Consider the following 17,304-nt stretch of genomic DNA (forward strand, 5'->3'; position numbering starts at 1 on the left):
GAAGAAGAAGAAGAAGAAGAAGAAGAAGAAGAAGAAGAAGAAGAAGAAGAAGAAGAAGAAGAAGAAGAAGAAGAAGAAGAAGAAGAAGAAGAAGAAGAAGAAGAAGAAGAAGAAGAAGAAGAAGAAGAAATACATAATCTATCTCACCCAAATCTCCCCAAAAATAAACCCCTGCCTGCCTGCCTGCCTGCGGTCCGTGTCGGAGTTCATAAAGTAGTACAGTTCTAGATACGTCCGGAGTTTGTTTTGTTGTAGAATACTTCTTGTTGCATGCATAGGCGAATTGTTTTCCGAGAAGGTGTCGGGTCGAGCTCCGACGAGAGACGCTTGAGAGATTATCGTTCATCTGGGCTGTATGTATGTATGCATGCCAGGTCGGTCTTTTCAGTGAGGATCTAACCTGCTTGCCTTACCAGACCCTGCAAGGCCTGATCGAGCTCGTCGTGCGGCCAGTCGGTTGCATTGGTCGTGACAGTGGCTAGGTTCTCTTCCTAGTACAATTCGCCCCGTGTCCACTCGGTCTTCGGAAGGCAGAACGGCATACGTCCAAAAAAAAGCCTCCAAAGTTCTCGAAGACTGGGACCGACCTTTCAGATGGAGATTGGATCCCGCTTGTCACTTAGAAAAAAGGTGCAGTTCTCGCGCTGGAAGGGGATTCATCCCTCGCCAGAATTCTTGGCCTGGTCCTCCAAGGCCTGCTTGTACATCCTCATCGCCACATCCAGACTCTTCGTGATGGGGCCGAGCAACTGCCTGACGACGTGTCGTCCACCCTTGACGGAATTGGGGTGAAATTTGAGTCGTTTTCCTGCTCTGCCATCATTTCGTTCGTTCACCTCCTTCTCCTTTGCCCGGATGATGTCCTGTCTTTCCTTTTCCGCGTTGTCGGCGATGGCGTTGATCCGCTCCTGCGCCCGGTGGAGGCTCTCGACGAGGCTGGCCACTTCGTTCGCGCGCGACGGGTCGCCGGACAGGAACGCGTTCCAGAACTGCCGGAGGAACTCCACCGTGGTGGCGTGTGTGAGGCTGAGTCGGTCGTAGATCGCCGTGCTGAGTCCAGAGGCCTCTGGAATCGGTGATGTCTGGTCCCGGTGGGCTCGGATCAGGGAGAGGACATGTTTCATGGCAATCGAGGAACCACTCTCCACTCCCGGTGAAGACTCGTCCTCCATCTCTTCGTCGTCGTCCTCTTCGAAGTCACCGATCGGAATGACGCCGACGCCCGGCTGAGCGAAATGTGCGGAAAGATCAGCATGCACGTCTTTGATCGCCTTGGCGGGATCGAGGTTTCGGAAGGGGTTGCTGTCGGCTACAGCGTTCGCACCCGCTTGAGCGGACTGGCTGTCGGAGAAAAAGCGACTTTGGTCGCGGATATTGAGGATGATGTGATGCGGTTCCGGGGTACCTTCCAAGTCGTGAAGCTTCAGCTGCTCGTAGGCGGCCTCGGTCATCCCAATCGGCGCCGATGCATCGACATCAGAGGGCTTGACAGCCGCCATCAGTTTCTCGCTGATCGCGTTGAGCTTGCGAATGATAGGCGCCTTGTCTAGCGTCGTAGGCCGCAGCTCGCTGTCCGGCCGATTGCCATAGCCGAAGTGATTCTCAACGTTTCCCTCCAGATCGATAAACTTGGGAATGTGCATTTCTGTGGCAGTAGGCCGCAGACCTGTGACCAGGGGGTGGAACAGGTAGTGGTCGACATCGATGTATTGATCTCGGGATTCCCGCATGGGATCGAATTTGAGCCCACGCAGTTTCATGAGCAGCTGGCTTTGGAAAAATCTCGACCAGAAATCTTTGTCGTCGGGAATTTTGCGCGGCACCAGTTCGTCGTAAACGATGCGCATGACGGGGTATTGTTCGAAAATGGCGCGGATCTGGTCTTGCCTCAGACTCATCCGGCCACCGTCATCTTTTTTGATCCCGGCCAAGACGTTGTAGCTGCCTCTTCCTTGGCTCTTGGAGAGCGCGTGGGCCCGAAGGAGATGTACCCGGGAGGACCAGAACTGGGCTCTGAACTGTGCCTCAGATATGGAGTCGGGCTTGAGACTGAGCGCTTCCTTGAAAGTCTTTTGCAACGCTGGGTCTTCTTGCATCAGGGAGTGCTGCAGCTTGGCGTCGGACTTGAGTCGTTCGTCATCTTCCCAAATATTGCTGGTTCGACCAGCGCCGGAAATAGCATTAGCCATTGTCATGGCGGCGGACTGGCCTGACGAGGAGGTTGCGGCCACATTTTGCGCCGCCTTTTGCGCCTGAATGACGTTTGCCAGAGCTTCCTTGATACCGTTGGCCTCGCCCCGTGGATCTTTGGAAGACGTGAACGTGAAGACATGGGCGACTGGTTCCGACTGTCCGGGATCCTGTGCGAATATCTTCAGCATCACCTTGGGGTTCGTCTCAGGGGTCTGTTGGAGGTTGGTGATGTTGGCCGCAGAGAGCACCAAGGTCGGAGCCGCGTCTGGCGGCTGAGCTGGAGTCCATGACACCGACTTCCTGTCCTTGGAGATTGACAGGATCCCGGGCTGTTTCTTATATGAGGCCTGCCCCTGTGGAGGAGCCATTTGCTCGAGAGGTATCGACGCCCTCAGAAGAGTCGAAAGGAGGGGAGCTGTCGATCCGTCGTGTGGACGGAATCGTAAAATAGCGATAGCGGAAGAATGAATGACATTGCGTTTACGACCAATGTACCTGGGGACAGTTCCTGGCACTCGGAGCTCGGAGGGCCAGGAGTTGGGATATCAACATCAACGACCCATGCACACTGCTCGCTTCAGCCTGGCTTTCCAGGATCTTGCGAAGCCGACGGAGAATGTGAGGGTGAAATGACAAGGCACAAGAGGCTGCGTGCAAGGCATCAACCTCGAAAGATTGAAGATGAGGTTGACAACCTGCAAAAACGCCAAGATATCGGAAGAATTTATGGTTGGTTTACCGGAGTGATCTGCGCAATTTTCGTTAGTGCTCCCCCCGAGTATGACATCCGAAGAGTACGGCGCACCATATGGAATGTTTATGCGCTTGTCTTGTTGTCGTTGAGTCGTGTTATTTCAGTTCATCATCCCACGCGTTTGTTCGTTTCTCCTCCTGTTTGTTCTTCAAACACTTCTCTGATGGAGGTTCCGTTCCAACAAAAGAGAAAATTGACGCTTTCTGCGTCCTATGAACCTGCCAAAAGACTTCCAGCGCATCACCACCAGCAGTCATGGGAACAGGAATACTTCGCCGACACAGAGGCCATTGTCGGGGTGGACAGAAGATGGACATCTAATCTGGAGCAAACATCGCTACGATTCCCTACCACTGGGCTGCGCTTTATTCGAGCTCTCCATCTGCCTCCGCCTGAGGTGCCCGCTCAAGTATGGCTTGCTGAAGGGCCCCTCGGTCAATATGCCGTCAAATTGGTTCGTTGCCTGTAAGAAGATATCTTTTCTCTCTTTAACTATCTTCCCAGTTCCGACCTTTTACGGATGACGAAGCAAGAAGTCTGTTGGCACGGCTTCATTACCCACAGCCAAGCCTCCAGCAAGTCAAGAATGACTACAGCCCATTCATCCAGGAGGCGAAAGCTTACGAGCAGATACGCCGATTTTGCCCAGAATCACAGCGACATTTGTTCCCGGGCTATCATGGTATCATCGACATACCTTGGGGATCTGGTCGGACTCGCCGTCAAGGGGTTGTGATGGACCTTCTCCAGCCTGGAATTGAAAACCGCCGGCTGCAATCTGCAAGTGTCCCTGAAGATTTCCGACCACATCTCACAATACTGCAACTTGCACTCGCCGACATGGACTTGTCGGATGTTGAAGCAAGTTGGTATCTCAGCGTGTTGAAGGGTCGGCTGAGAATGGTGACGGCGTTACATGCGCTTGGTATCTCTCACGACGACATCAAAAATGATTGCTTTGGACTCCCAGACTGTCTACACGACATTGCTTTGTACGACTTTAGCTGGTCCTACACTTTCACGCCGGAGCGCCCCTGCCGACTTCTACTACGGACGTTGAGGGTGGCAGTGGATGTTCAGCGCAAACATGTTCGGGAGACGGTTTTAGATCTGTGAATTCTTTTCTTTTCCCGACGGCGCGCCGACGAGCAAAATACTAATCATTCTCAGGGCACAATCCGCTCGGTTATTAAATCACTTCGCGACGCTCTTGAACACTACGGCAGAAAAGGCACGCGACGTGCTACGTGCACGTATCCCTCGTCAGCTGCTTACAACGGAACTTTCCCTTATCAGGCTTTCTGTCATCCTCGAAGAAAATAATGGTAAGTCTTGACACAGTATCTTTGTTCGAAGCTACTAACGTACTCCCGCAGCTCCACTCTTTCCTTCGCTCTCCTCGGTCCTACCGTTCCTAGAGCCTGCAGCGTCGGGAAGAACGGCGGAGTGGACTGTGACTGTGGCAAAGCATCTTGACGACTTTGTGTGTGTGTCCTTCTCTGAGGTAAACGACTGCGCCGTCCCATCACAGAGCGTCATACTGGCGTCCCTTGTGTCTTCAAATGGTGTTGTTATTGAGCAACTCGGCTTGCTTTGTCCCAACGGCAGCCTGCCTGGCAAAACCACCGTCGCGTTAGTACCTAGTATCTGGCTCGGAACTCTGGATACCAGACGGCTTTGCTGGAGCCTCCTCTATTCGCCTTCATTCTATGGAACTCCGAAGACGGTGACCGTTCTGGATCGGCAACAGCTCGATGCTGAGATGAATCAGGTACATTGAGCATCAAGTCTACGCTACCAAAGTTATGATGCCTTATCGAGGTACCCTGTTTCCGTGTCGGGACCTCTCTCCTGCGGAAGGCGGCCTCCAGCGTGGCTCGGGGCAGGGATCTTTCGTTCGTCGCGAGAGGGTCCAGATCAATATTCCCGGTATAGTCAGGCCGCTATACTGGCACGTTTGCTGCTGGGCCGATCGGCGCTATCGCCTTGGTCAAGGTGTCGACTTGCTCCTCCGTGGTTTCAACGACGCTGCCATCATCATCGTCTTCTGTTGTACCTTGAATCCTGCCTATCACGCCCCTAGCCCGACCTCTCTTCTCCAACCAGGCGATGATCAGCACCAGCGGGATCGTGCAGGCGCCGGTGACGAGACTGGCCACGTACCCCTTGTGATAATCCGGGGCGTCGGTGACAGGGTAGAAGATGAGTGGCCACCAGCTGACAAAGGCAAAGTCGAAGGAATTCATGAAGCCCGTGGTGATGGCACGCAGCTGCACGTCGTGGGCCGTGAGGTCGGCCATCCACGAATACCACAATGCCTGCGGTGCATAGCCCGTGCCGAGCAGATAGAAGGCGAAGAAGTACCCGGCGGTGGATGGCCGGGAGACGAGGATCGCGCTGCCGATGACGAATGTGAAGCCGATGCACAACGAGGCTTGCCAGCGAGAACGCAGCCGGTCGGAGACCCAGGCGTAGATGAAGGTGGCCACGATGCCCGTCGCATACACGCCGGTCGGGTAGTTGTTCTGCTGTATGAGCGTGTACCCGCGCGACTTCATCCACAGTTGCATCACGTTGTTCAGCAGCATCTGGACGCAAAGGGAGTAGACTGGACGGATGATTCAGGTCAGTGTTTTCTCAACTCCGAGCGAGAGTTTTTCTGACGTACGCATAAAGATTGTGGGGAGCAGATAGAACTGCCAGCTGAGAAGCACCCGTTGGAACACGCTCAGATCCCAGGTATGCTTTCGTGACACTCCCAGGCGGCTGGCAGCGTGCTCTCGCTCCGCCTTGGTCAAGAACCAAGCTGCTCGATGGGACGGCATGTCGGGGATGAAGAACCAGCCTGGACATCCACAGGTATCAGCCCTGACCCTTGTCTTCCCAGCCGATACAGCCCTCTCTCACTTACCGAAAATTGCGACGGGGATCGTTGTGACGGCGACCACGATAAAGATCAATCTCCAAGCCGGCAAGCCCCCCTTTCCCGACAGCGAGCCCAGGAGACCTGCCTGGATCCAGCCTCCCGCCATGTTACCGATGTTGCCGAAGCCGCAAAAGACGGCGGCCCTCTTGCCCAGCTCGGATTGCCGGTACCACGACGCGTATATGAAGTGTGCCCCAACACTTTCGGAGCCGCGTCAGCAGGGTCCCATGTCAACTAAACCGCAACAAGGGGAAGGGCTTAGCGGGTGGTCCACTTACTAGCAGATGGCGGACAAGGCGCCCTCGAAGGCGTTGAGCACAAAGACCTGCCACACGCGGTCGACGCGGAAGGTGACCAGCGTGAGGACGGACCACAGGGTGTTGGCGGCGACAAAGATGTAGCGGGGCCGCACCACGGTCAGCAGCGAGGTCGCGGGCATCTGGAACACGGCATAGGTGACGATGAAGATGGTGTTCATGTAATTGTAGTCCTTGCCGTGGAAGTGCAGGGCCTCACCCATGCCACTGATGTAGGCCGTGCTGTAGCTGGCGCGGTTGATGCCGAAGAGGAACCAGATCAGCGAGAAGTAGATCAACAACGTGAAGTCGAGTTTGATCAGGAGGCTGCGTTCGACGCTGGGCACGCCCCAGATGGTGGTCTTGACCCGTGACAATGCCATATCTTCAAATGCAGGCAGTAAGGAGTGTGACTTCTTCGACTTTGTCTTGGTCTCTGTCTTTCCTTCCTGATCGCAAAAGGAACCGTCGAAGTCCACATTGGGGGCACCCGGGGAGGGCAGGGTGGTACGGTGCAACAGGTATATGAAGAATACGGAAATGGATGGATAAAAAGGCGGGACACCAGGGTGGCGATCGAGCAATGATGGAATATGCAACCCTGTTGACAACATCTACACCACTTACATACATACATGTGTGACATGTCACCATCGTTGTCCTGATAAGGGCGTGCGTGCGTGCGTGCGTCTCCTTCCTTCCCTGTGTGTTGAGCGGAGAGAAGCGTCGTCGGGGGTGGAGATGTCCTCTGGTTGGGCAGAGGGAATAAGTGATCCCCTGCAACCCTGGAATGACGAGCTTGAGTCGGTGGATGGTATAAGATCATCCCAAAATAGTGGCAATGCAATACATACTTTTCTTTGGGCCTATTGAAAACCTGGTGGCCCTTGGATGGGCGACGGTGCGATGGAGGGAGGTGCTACGACACACCACAATCTAACCAACTGACGACTGACTGGCTGGCTGTGCTTCCACACATAGAGTATGTATATTACCGAACCCCGTGTTGTCGGTTCTGGTGAGGTAGCACAACTCAGCTCACACCCCCCAATATGTATATAGAGCCCATCATCAGTCAACCTGACTCTCTATCGATCGGTTCCGTTAAGCCTTCAGCATCATTATATTTTCCCGCAGATGTGTAGATTTCTACAGAGCGGCACGTGCCTGAACTGTCATGGCTAGCTAATCCGCAATGTATTATTCAGCTCAATATAGTGACTGTCTCGGATGCAATTGCCATCACAGTCTTGTCGCTTGCAGGGTGGGTGAATCTAATCTACCACCCCCGGGATCAAGCAGCATGTCTTCAGCCGACTTGGTGGTGGTGCTGCGGCTGCTTCTCGACCTCGACTTCCGCGAGACGGAACGGCCCATGAGCCTACATACTCTTGCCAGCGAGCCAAATACAACGTCCCTCGTCGGTGGTGCAGAACCTGGCACGTCGGAGATACTGTCTGTACAAGGCTGTGCCCCAAGTTCACTCGGCTAAAGCGGCCTTTGCTCACCCAATAGGACCAGATGACCCGGAGGTATAGTTAGTTCTACCTTGGTAAAGGAACCCCAGACCCCGCAGGGATTTTCCCGCTTTGTCTCCAACAATATGATGTATTGCCGGATCCCGGCTATGGGACTGACCCTCGTTCGAGCCCAGGTCAAACATTTCCCTAGGAAAACTCTCGGAGAGAGAGAGAGAGAGAGATTTGACTTGTCTTCGACACGAAAGGTGCGCGATCTGTACGAGAGCCGAGACTTATTTCTCCCTCGCCAAGCTGTGCAAAAGTCACAGGCTGTGGTCTATCCATTTCGTTGGAACCCTGAATACCTCGATCCTTGATATGCTTTAGATTCTGCCCACCCTTCCTCCATCCACGGTATTCATTCTAGCAACATGTCTCACCCACCGCCCGAGCGATTCCTGCACCGCAAAGTCGCCATCGTCACCGGCGCGGGAGCTCTCGGGGACGGGATCGGCAACGGCCGCGCCGCCGCGCTCCTGCTCGCCCAGGACGGGTGCTCGGTGGTGTGTGTGGACTTGAAGCTCGCTCTGGCACAGCGCACCGTCGAGATGATCGAATCCGCCGTGCACGGCGCCGGGGTCGCTGTGGTCGCCGACGTGACCAAGGAGGACGACTGTCGGAAGGTGGTGGCCCTGGCGGTGGAGAAGTACGGCCGGTTGGACATTCTGGTGAACAACGTCGGTAGGTCCTGGACACTCACGGAGTGGAGATGACTCTCTTTGGGTGGTGGATGTAGCATTTCCTGCTCTTGGGACATGTTGTTTTTGACTCCTCCTTTTATGTACACAGGCATCTCCGGCCCCAAGGGCACCTCGACCGAAGTCGACATGACGGCCTTTTACAAGGCGATGGAAGTGAACGTCGGCAGCATGGTCATGATGGCCAAATACGCCATTCCGGCCATGATCAAGAACCCAGGCCAGTGCGCGGGGGCCATCGTCAACCTCGCCAGCGTGGCCGGCCTGCGCGGCGGCCACCCGGCCATCTTCTATCCCACATCCAAGGGGTCGGTGGTCAACTTGACTCGTGCGATGGTAGGTGCCAAGATTGAAAAAAAAAAACCCCTCACCCCAGAATGTTGATCATGACATCGATTTCGCGAGTTGGTGTTCTGGTTCGGACGCGGCCTGTGGGGACAAAGAGGGAGAGGGACAGAGATTGACTGATTGACCTGATTGACTGACTGGGCGATACTGATGCTGATATCGACACCATTCTCCAGGCAACACACCACGGCAAGGACCGCATCAGAGTCAACTGCGTCTGTCCAGGTGAGTTGATCTATCCAGCATCCCTCTGGGAGTCATAAGCTTGGTTTCTTTCGATCTGATCCACTGACGGAAACTCCAGGAATGGTCTACACTCCCATGATGTAGTAAGTCAACTCATCCCCCCTAAGGAGACGGCAGGTCTCCCTCTCCCTCTCCCCTCCCTCTCCAACTCCAACCCAGAAATATCTAACATCTTGAAACACATACAGTGGCGTTGAGGGCGGCATGTCCGACGCCGAGCGCCAGGCCCGCGCCTCTCGAAGTATTCTCCGCACCGAGGGCAGCGGATGGGACATCGGCGCCGCGGTGCGGTTCCTGGCGTCAGACTGTGCGCGGTGGATCACGGGTAAGTTATTTCTTTCTTTCTCGTGCCTTCATCCCTGCTGGCGAAAAGGAAAGGAAATATTGAATCTTCATCGTCACTATTCCATGATGGCTTGGCTTGGATTGAATTGGATTGAGGCCAGCGACAGATCCATGCTGACGGATCCCCTTCCTTACCTACCTTTCCAGGTGTCATCCTGCCCGTCGACGCGGGCGCCACGGCCGGAGTCGGCCTGGGCATTCCCAGTCTTCACGATGCGTTTCTGGGGACGACTGGTGCGAAGATGTAGTCCACGGTCCGTCTGCCTGCCGAGAGCTCATCTAGGATATCTATGTGGATGGTGTCGTGGTGAACAGCCTGGTCTGGTCTGGTCTTCAAGAAGTCAGCAGTGCAGAGCAGGAGTAGTGGACTGCAATAGGTGTAATGAGTTCCATCTATGTATGTATGGGGATCCATTTGTTCTTGTCAATGGCAAAGGGAGGGATGACGTCGCAGAAAGACACAATACACAATTACCCGAGATCGACACTGTCATCGTCTTGACTATCTCGGGCCGGGAGATGGGACAGAGAGTCGAGGACCTAAGTAGTGTAGTATTGTAGTCGAAATACATTACTGACGAACAACGGGTGTTTGAGAAACACATGCATATATGAATAGTTATATATATATATACATTACATATGCCCTAAACTGTCCTTCTTCCATCACCATTTTCGTTCAGGAGTCGGAGCGAAACCGCTTTAATGGTGCACGTGGTTGGAAACTGAGGGACGCACAGCCGACCACGGGAGAGCGTCGAGGGACCCCCCGGGGGAGGCGGAGGGAGGGACGGTGCTGCCTCTGATGCTAATCCGCAGAGGCCAATTCGGTAATCGCACTCTCGAACACGATAATTGCCACATGGAGGATAGAGTATCTGGACAGATACAGAGACCTTCGGTATCAGTGGCGGCCCGGAGAGGCATGCCAAGGCCACATAACGGGCGGCCAGACCTGCAGCCGTCCGAACGGAAGAACATCCAAGAGCGCGCTACAAAAGCTGTCTCTAAGCATGCGATGCTCCTGCCTCCTTTTACTTTGTTAAGGAGCTTAGGAACCTGTGTTCTATGCTGATCACGGACTCGGGCTGCCATCTGCCATAGCTTCCAGTTTGTTCGATCTTCACATCCGATTTCAAGGAGATTAAGAGATCTGAGGATGACGAATAGAAGGATACCTGACGATCGAACAGCGGGTATAGATAGAGAGTCGGGAGGCCTCGAAAGAAAGCCTCAGCCTTTATTACAATCATCATTGATACCCACCCGGTGTTACTTACTTTGTCACGTGATTCTTCTCATGTGCCACCGTGAGAGCCGCATGTAGATCGTACGGTTGTTACAGCGGGAGTGCCAAGCAAGGGCTTGCAGGATGCAACCTTTACTACTACTCTTCCTCATCAATGTCATCGTCCATTGCCCCGAGTAAAATCTTGGCGAGCTGCTCCTTAAGAGGCAACCCACCCTCCTGGTTATCGTAACGTTTCGTGTCAACAATCTGGAAGGAAGATGGGACAAGAGCTCGTCAGCACAGGACACGGAGAGCGGAGTGCGGGTAACATAAAGGTTGCGACTCACATCACGCACACCCTGTGACTTTATGCCGTCATCGAGGTGTTTTAAAAACTCCTTGGCATTCCTGTCCTCTCCGACCTGCACAAACTGGATTCCAATCTGGCGCGGTACAGCCCTCAGTCTGGTCAAGTCCTGCGCCGTCTTCACGATCAGGGATTCGGTCTGCTTCTTGTCCTTCGCAACCCCGTCCGTCAGCACGATCAGGTCTAGCGGCCTGGGCATTGCGGTCTCAGACCCAGGCTTCTTCGATTCGCGATAGTCTTCCAAATGGCCCTCCAGGATGGGCCGCAGGGCCGGCTCGAACTTGGTGGGCCCGCTGCCGTACCTGAGGCTCCCCCCTCTCCTCTCCAGCAAGTCACGAACAACACTGCCGGACCTAATGCCCTGGCGCTGGAGCCAGGACTGGACCAGGAAATACACGTCGATGCCGGACTCGTCGTGCTTCGCAGCGATGTCGGCGATGTACTGCAGCGCGTCGAGCACCATGGCCCAGCGCGTTCGCCCCTTAAAGCCAGGCGGCACCTGCCGCTTGCCGGTGTAGTCGCCACAGGCAGGCAGAAGCATTGAGCCGGTGTCGTCAACGACGAACACTGTGTGGAAGTTGCGGAGCCGGTCGAACGACAGCAGCGCCTCGTCGTCTGATTCGTCGTCTGTTTTGTCGTCCGGGCCACTGAGCTCCGGAGTCTCTCCACCCTGGTTTCGCGTCTCAGGTCTAGCTTCGCAGGAAGCTTGCCCTGTAGTGGCGCTGTTGCGGGGGGGTTCGTGAGCGAAGCTAGGGGCCTGCTGGTTCGGGTCCGGCGAGGATTGGTGAGCCTTATCAGAGGCCCGTCCACCACCAGAGCTGGACTCTGGAGCAGACGGGCGGCTATGATCAGTGGGATGTTCACTGGGCACGGCATTTGGTGGATGCGAACACGTTCTGGCGGAGCCGTGCTCTTCGCGATTCGGCTCTCTGGCCGGCGGGTCTGAATGTAATCGGCTCCTGTCCTGATTTGAGGGTCGCGGCGTCGAGGTCGAGTAGGGATTTCCAGATGTTGAGGCCGGATGGGGCGGCGGAGGCGCTGGTGGTGTGCGGCGCCGGGCTGGCACAGGCCCCTCGTCATATTCGGACTCTTCAGCCGCCACGTACGTAGCTTGGCCAGGCAAGTTGTCGACATAGAAGCGTCCTAGCTTTTCGCTCACGCTAATGTCCTCTCCATCAAATCGTAGCGGCAAACAGACTCTCATGCCGAAGTCCCTTGTACTGGCGGACATAATGATCCCATTCTCAATGGGTTCATTCGCAGATTTGCATCGCTCAATGTAGATCTTTTCCCTGGGGCTGAACAGGTAGTCTTTGCTGGACACGCAGGGCACAATGGCAACAGGGCGCAGCATATCGGTACCAATCCTGCGAGCCAGCCCGACCACGAATGCGTTGCTGTGTGGGATGGATGCGTCGCACAATATGCTGAAACGGCCGCTCGTGGCAGACATCTCCTTGCGGCTCCCGTCGAACACCGGTCGAGCCCGGTTGTTGTCCCACTTGACAACTAGAGCGGTGCCATCATCACCTCTACGGCCGATATCGACCTTCTCAGCCTTTATCAGGGAGATCTCTTCTTTGTTCCCAATCGAACGTCCTGCGTGAAATCCCTTGCGTTTGGCAATGACGGCATAGAGCTGCGAGGAGACTTTGAAGTCGGCTTGATCACCAGACTCGAGACCTTCTGTTGAAAAGAAAACGGGCTGCAGTGTCTGGGTGAGCGACCCGCCAGCGACGTCCTGCTCGACAAAATACGCAAAGTACTTATGTCGCTCGTTCGGGTCGGCGTCGTCGTTTTTGATAACCACGGTGCATTTCCTGTCCGCCATGATGAATTTGCAATGCCTGTGATCGGGATTTGGCCAAGGGGGATGTGGAAGAGGGAGGCCTTCCCATCGGGCACAACTACTGTCAATCACGTAATCCTACGTGGCGGATGGAGGCAGGGGCTAATATGAGGGCAGGGCGTGGCAGCAGCAGCCTCAGAACGTGCATCCACATGCCACTAGGGTATGCAGCAGCAGATACGTGGCAAACGCTGGTTGCTTTTGATTGCTAGTTTCCTTCCGGGCCATTGTGCTCGTGGTATGAATTCATGAGTTGCTATTCTTGACTTAACACTGTGTGAAGGAAGCAGGCCCGGCATGAAGAAGTATTTATACAGCAGTGTGTAGCATCTAATGTTTCCTCTTCCTCCATGCCTTTTCCCTCTCCAGCTCTATCACCTCCATCACCATTGCAATTCTCTTTACCTGGACGTGTTCTATTAGCCCTTGCTGCTACAGCGCAAAGATGGACTACACCATCACCATTCAGAACAACACTGGTGACGCCAACCAGGCGTTCCGCTACATCGCCTTCGGCTTCCCCCATGGAACACACGCCACTCAGGGTGGTGTTGGCCTGCCCGTTGTCTTCTACCAGTCCCGTCTTCTCAACGATGGTGAGCCGGTCACTTTCAATATCTCCTCGACGGTGTTCGGCTTTCTCGGCAATGCCAGCCAGATCAACACAGATTTGACCGCGGGTGCCAATATCTCACTGACAAAGGCACTTCCCGTCAATCTGGGAGGGCGAGCCGGCGACGGCACTGAACTGGAAGCCAAACCACGTACCGGCGGCGGTGTCGATTTCAAGACAGCAGACAGCAGGTTATCCCCGCCCGGAACATTCTCCATCATTGCCAGCAGCGCCCTCAAGCATAAGAACCAGTACGCGGTGGGTTTGGCTAGGAAAATAGACGGCAACTACGTCCCAGTTACGGTTTTCGGGCTACACCCGGGCCAGACATTCGACATCACTCCCATTGAATCCATCTACATCGCGCGCCACAGCACTACCGCCACGAACACGGTGGTCAATGCGGATTCCTATTCTCTCAAGCAAGAGGTGAACCTGCAGCCTGATCAGCCGAAGATTACGGTGACCGATGACGGCGCCCCTACCAGCTTCAAAGTGCGTTACAACTACTAAGTAGTTTTGATCTGGAAGGCTCGGATCGCTCGGTCATAGGACCTGGAGTACCTCAATATGTGTGAAGGTGGCAGGGTTGGAATCTGCTGGTGCGATTCCTTTTCCACTCGTTTGGGGGGAAAGTGTCACTGGTATGAGAAGAAAAGTATATAGGAATTCGGTCGTTAGTTACGAGGCAACTCCTGAAACCCAATCAGTTCAAAAGTGTGTTTTCCGAGAGGAAGCCGAACCTGCAAGACGTTGAAATTGGAATATCATGAGGCGGACTGCCAGCTTCACTAGCCTCTTAAAATGATGCCCGCTCGAGCCACCTCGAAATGTGCGACCGAAGAAGCCAGTTGCAGCATGCTGTGTTACACACCCTCATATGCCCAACCGAACTAGCCGGCGGGTGACCTATTGTACCTCACTAGAGAGCCAACACGAAACAAGCCTCCTCGCTCATTATCTACCAAGAACAATGGCTCGACCTCTTTGCTGGACTGTCCACAAACTGACATCCAGCACACCTAGAGCGGTCACCCCTGTCTTCAAATGCAAACGATCGCCGATCACACGTGGAGGACGGCATAAGTTTCATTGTTCCCCTTTCTCAGAACAAGGCTGCCTGAGAAAACCCCGAAGAGAGATCAACAAAACCCACGTTTCGCTCGAACCCTGAGCTTTTACCGTCGGGAGAGGAAATAAACACAACAAGCCGACCGTCAGCTATTGAACCATGGGTTCCTATACGATACGCATCAAGAACCAGTCGCCGAAGTCCCAGACGTACACTGTGTGCTCTGAGGAGGTTTACATCTTGGAATCGGCCAAAAATGTGCTGGTGAGCTCTATGGTGAATCCAGGATCGTCCTGCGACATCGTCATCAACGACAAGTTCTATGTCTGGGCCAAGCCCGCCAGTTCTTCCCCTCGAGAAGTGATTTCAGAGGTGGGCATTGGAGCAGCACTCCTTCTGAAGAGTGATGGACAACAAGCAGCCATTCAGAAGATCGAAGGTGTCCCCGAGCCCGGATGCTTCTCGATTTCCATCGATCCCAGCTTCCTAGGTACGGCCGATCGCTGTACACCCCGTCTCATTGCCTCCCCTAACAGGAAAAAGATAGTGGCGTTTTCGGTCTCGGTCTCAAGGCCTCGTCATCTGCCGTTTTCCATCCTCTCACGACAACCGAGGCGACGGAGATCGCGACGTACAACATCCAGCCGAGCCGGATCTTCGAAGTGGCTGTCAACGAGCGATACAAGGATGGGGACGAACTTCTCAGCAGTGTTCCTCCAGCCTTGTCGGTCACCGTCGACTTCGAGGCCGGCACCCGATTTATCACGGTCGTTCATGGCACCAACGGTGCCGCCGCCGAGGTCTTGTCCGTTGAGGACCCGATGGTAATGAAGAAGCTGCAAGAGGAGATGGACCGAGTGAATAAGGAGATGGAAGAGGAGAAGAGGCGGGCTGCGGCGGCTGCTGAACAAAAGAGACAGACTGAGAAGCTTGCTGCCGAGAAGCTTGCTGCTGAGAAGATCGCTGCCGAGAAGGTCGCTGCCGAGAAGCTTGCTGCTGAGAAGATCGCTGCCGAGAAGGTCGCTGCCGAGAAAGTCGCTGCCGAAAGGCTTGCTGCCGAGAAGGTCGCTGCCGAGAAGGTCGCTACTGAAGGGGTTGCTGCGGAAAAGGCACGCAATCTGCAGAACCAAAGCATCCTTTCCGGCCATTCAATCGCTGCCACCGCATGGTCTGCATGGCACATGCGTGTGTACTTTCAAGACGGCCGAGGAGGAGTCCGCGAGTCCAGACACGACGATGGAGTCTGGAGTGGTGGAGATGCCCGGAGTGTCCTGTTTACGACCAAGATGGGAACCCCTTTATCCGTGATCAGCTGGGACAATGGGCAAAAGGTGAGGTTCCCGGTCTTCTTGACGGACCCCGCGAACTACCTGCCACAGATGGCTTACACAGAATTTCCCAGATTCGTATCTATTATCTCTCCTCCCAAGACATCCTCCAGGAGTATTGCTACTCAGCAGGCTACGGCTGGTTCCACGGAAGCCTGAACGGACAATCCATCCGAGTCGCGCCTGGATCGAAAATATCGGCCATTTATTGGCCTGTCGATACGTCCATTCGTGTCTATTTTCAAGGCAGGTTCTCCTCAAACCCTGGTTTCACAGATAAGTCTAACCAATTAAACTAGGTGCCACATCTTGGGCCATCCAGGAATACTGCTACTGCGGTCAGAGTGGTTGGGGCCGAGGAGCAACACTTTGGAATGCTCGACCGGGCTCAAGCATCGCTGCCACGAGGTGGTTCAGTGGCCCACTCGACAGTGTTCACAGGAATCTACATATCCGTATCTACTACCAAGATGAGCAGTCATATATCAGGGAGCTGTGCTGGCAAGTTGGGGGCTGGTCTATTGGTAAGCAGAGCCCAGGAGTTGTTGTGATTCCCTCTGTGCTGAGAATTGTTTGATCCATATAGGTGGGTTTAGCCAGAGGGCCCTTGCCGCCACTCCCATTGCGGCGATTGCTTGGCAGGACCATCAAGTCAACATACGGGTGTTCTGGCAAGACAATTCTAAGGTGTTGTTCGAGTCGAAGTACGCCAACGCGTGGGCTGGTCCGTCGAATGTCACGAACGACGCCGACGAGCACTGCCCATTCACGGCCGTAGAGCTGCAGAATGGTCAACACCACAGGATCTACCTGCGAGATCGCACAGCTTTGGTGGAGAAGTGTAACGGGAAGTACGGGTATTACTGGTTCACCGGAGCTTTTGTTGTAAGGTGACAATCGGGCATGAGAAGATAGGTGACTGTTGGGACAAGGTCTCTTTTAATGATTTGGTATTATTGGAGGTTTCCGAAGTGTGTAGTACGACATGAAATACACTCGGGTGCAGAAGGTCACCGACCACAATCCACTTTACACCAAATGTCATGAACTGGGTTCTGACAAGCATATAAGCTAGGAGGTCCAAGTTTCTGTCACGAAATGACAGGATTCTTAGTCTTTTTGGGTGATGCCTAAGGGACTGTGGACCTCTTCCTGACGTTGACGTTAATGTAATCGCGTTTTGCGTGCCTGAACTTGCCACAGTTCCAGCACTTGAGCGTTGAACTGTCGCCCGAGGACAAGGACTTGTCCTTGGACTTAGGTCTCGTGCCGCCCGAGAGATTCTGAGGATCAGCCTAGTGAGCCGTAGAATTCCCCCCTCATTCGGGCGGGAGGTCCTACGTCGTCCACTTCCGCCTGATGTGGAAGATGCCTTCATCTTCGCTGCCTCCGCCCTCGCGGCTACTGCCTTGGCCCTCGCCAACCGCGTCTCATGCCAGCAGGCCGCATTAAGGACCATTTCCCTACTCCGGCGGACTTCCTGCGGCTCTGACATGACCGCGTCACGACTCAGTGGTA

The 17,304-nt window shown here is 54.5% G+C and overlaps 7 protein-coding genes across 7 annotated transcripts; 4 read left to right on the forward strand and 3 right to left on the reverse strand.

The window, feature by feature from the left end:
* Positions 1-656: 656 nt before the first annotated feature.
* AYL99_09883 (hypothetical protein) lies at positions 657-2,561 on the reverse strand (the record flags this gene model as incomplete). The annotated part of the gene is made up of 1 exon (XM_018841389.1): positions 657-2,561. One exon carries the CDS (start codon positions 2,559-2,561, stop codon positions 657-659), a length of 1,905 nt encoding a protein of 634 aa, XP_018689098.1.
* Positions 2,562-3,110: 549 nt separating this feature from the next.
* Positions 3,111-4,727, forward strand: AYL99_09884 (hypothetical protein; the record flags this gene model as incomplete). Its single annotated transcript, XM_018841390.1, has 4 exons — positions 3,111-3,401; positions 3,452-4,059; positions 4,118-4,272; positions 4,324-4,727. 4 exons carry the CDS (start codon positions 3,111-3,113, stop codon positions 4,725-4,727), a joined length of 1,458 nt encoding a protein of 485 aa, XP_018689099.1.
* A 163-nt stretch (positions 4,728-4,890) lies between these two features.
* Positions 4,891-6,552, reverse strand: AYL99_09885 (hypothetical protein; the record flags this gene model as incomplete). Its single annotated transcript, XM_018841391.1, has 4 exons — positions 4,891-5,555; positions 5,616-5,792; positions 5,859-6,073; positions 6,152-6,552. The coding sequence occupies 4 exons, from the start codon at positions 6,550-6,552 to the stop codon at positions 4,891-4,893; spliced, it is 1,458 nt and encodes a 485-aa protein (XP_018689100.1).
* A 1,508-nt stretch (positions 6,553-8,060) lies between these two features.
* Positions 8,061-9,574, forward strand: AYL99_09886 (hypothetical protein; the record flags this gene model as incomplete). The annotated part of the gene is made up of 6 exons (XM_018841392.1): positions 8,061-8,370; positions 8,479-8,723; positions 8,912-8,960; positions 9,040-9,064; positions 9,170-9,306; positions 9,474-9,574. The coding sequence occupies 6 exons, from the start codon at positions 8,061-8,063 to the stop codon at positions 9,572-9,574; spliced, it is 867 nt and encodes a 288-aa protein (XP_018689101.1).
* A 1,139-nt stretch (positions 9,575-10,713) lies between these two features.
* On the reverse strand, positions 10,714-12,755 carry AYL99_09887 (hypothetical protein; the record flags this gene model as incomplete). The annotated part of the gene is made up of 2 exons (XM_018841393.1): positions 10,714-10,824; positions 10,905-12,755. 2 exons carry the CDS (start codon positions 12,753-12,755, stop codon positions 10,714-10,716), a joined length of 1,962 nt encoding a protein of 653 aa, XP_018689102.1.
* Positions 12,756-13,218: 463 nt separating this feature from the next.
* AYL99_09888 (hypothetical protein) lies at positions 13,219-13,899 on the forward strand (the record flags this gene model as incomplete). Its single annotated transcript, XM_018841394.1, has 1 exon — positions 13,219-13,899. The coding sequence occupies one exon, from the start codon at positions 13,219-13,221 to the stop codon at positions 13,897-13,899; it is 681 nt and encodes a 226-aa protein (XP_018689103.1).
* Positions 13,900-14,617: 718 nt separating this feature from the next.
* AYL99_09889 (hypothetical protein) lies at positions 14,618-17,073 on the forward strand (the record flags this gene model as incomplete). Its single annotated transcript, XM_018841395.1, has 6 exons — positions 14,618-14,948; positions 15,002-15,789; positions 15,861-16,017; positions 16,086-16,310; positions 16,373-16,671; positions 16,990-17,073. 6 exons carry the CDS (start codon positions 14,618-14,620, stop codon positions 17,071-17,073), a joined length of 1,884 nt encoding a protein of 627 aa, XP_018689104.1.
* Positions 17,074-17,304: the final 231 nt, after the last annotated feature.

This window comes from Fonsecaea erecta (assembly GCF_001651985.1).
Source record: "Fonsecaea erecta strain CBS 125763 chromosome Unknown Scaff10, whole genome shotgun sequence".
Classification (NCBI taxonomy): Eukaryota; Fungi; Ascomycota; class Eurotiomycetes; order Chaetothyriales; family Herpotrichiellaceae; genus Fonsecaea; species Fonsecaea erecta.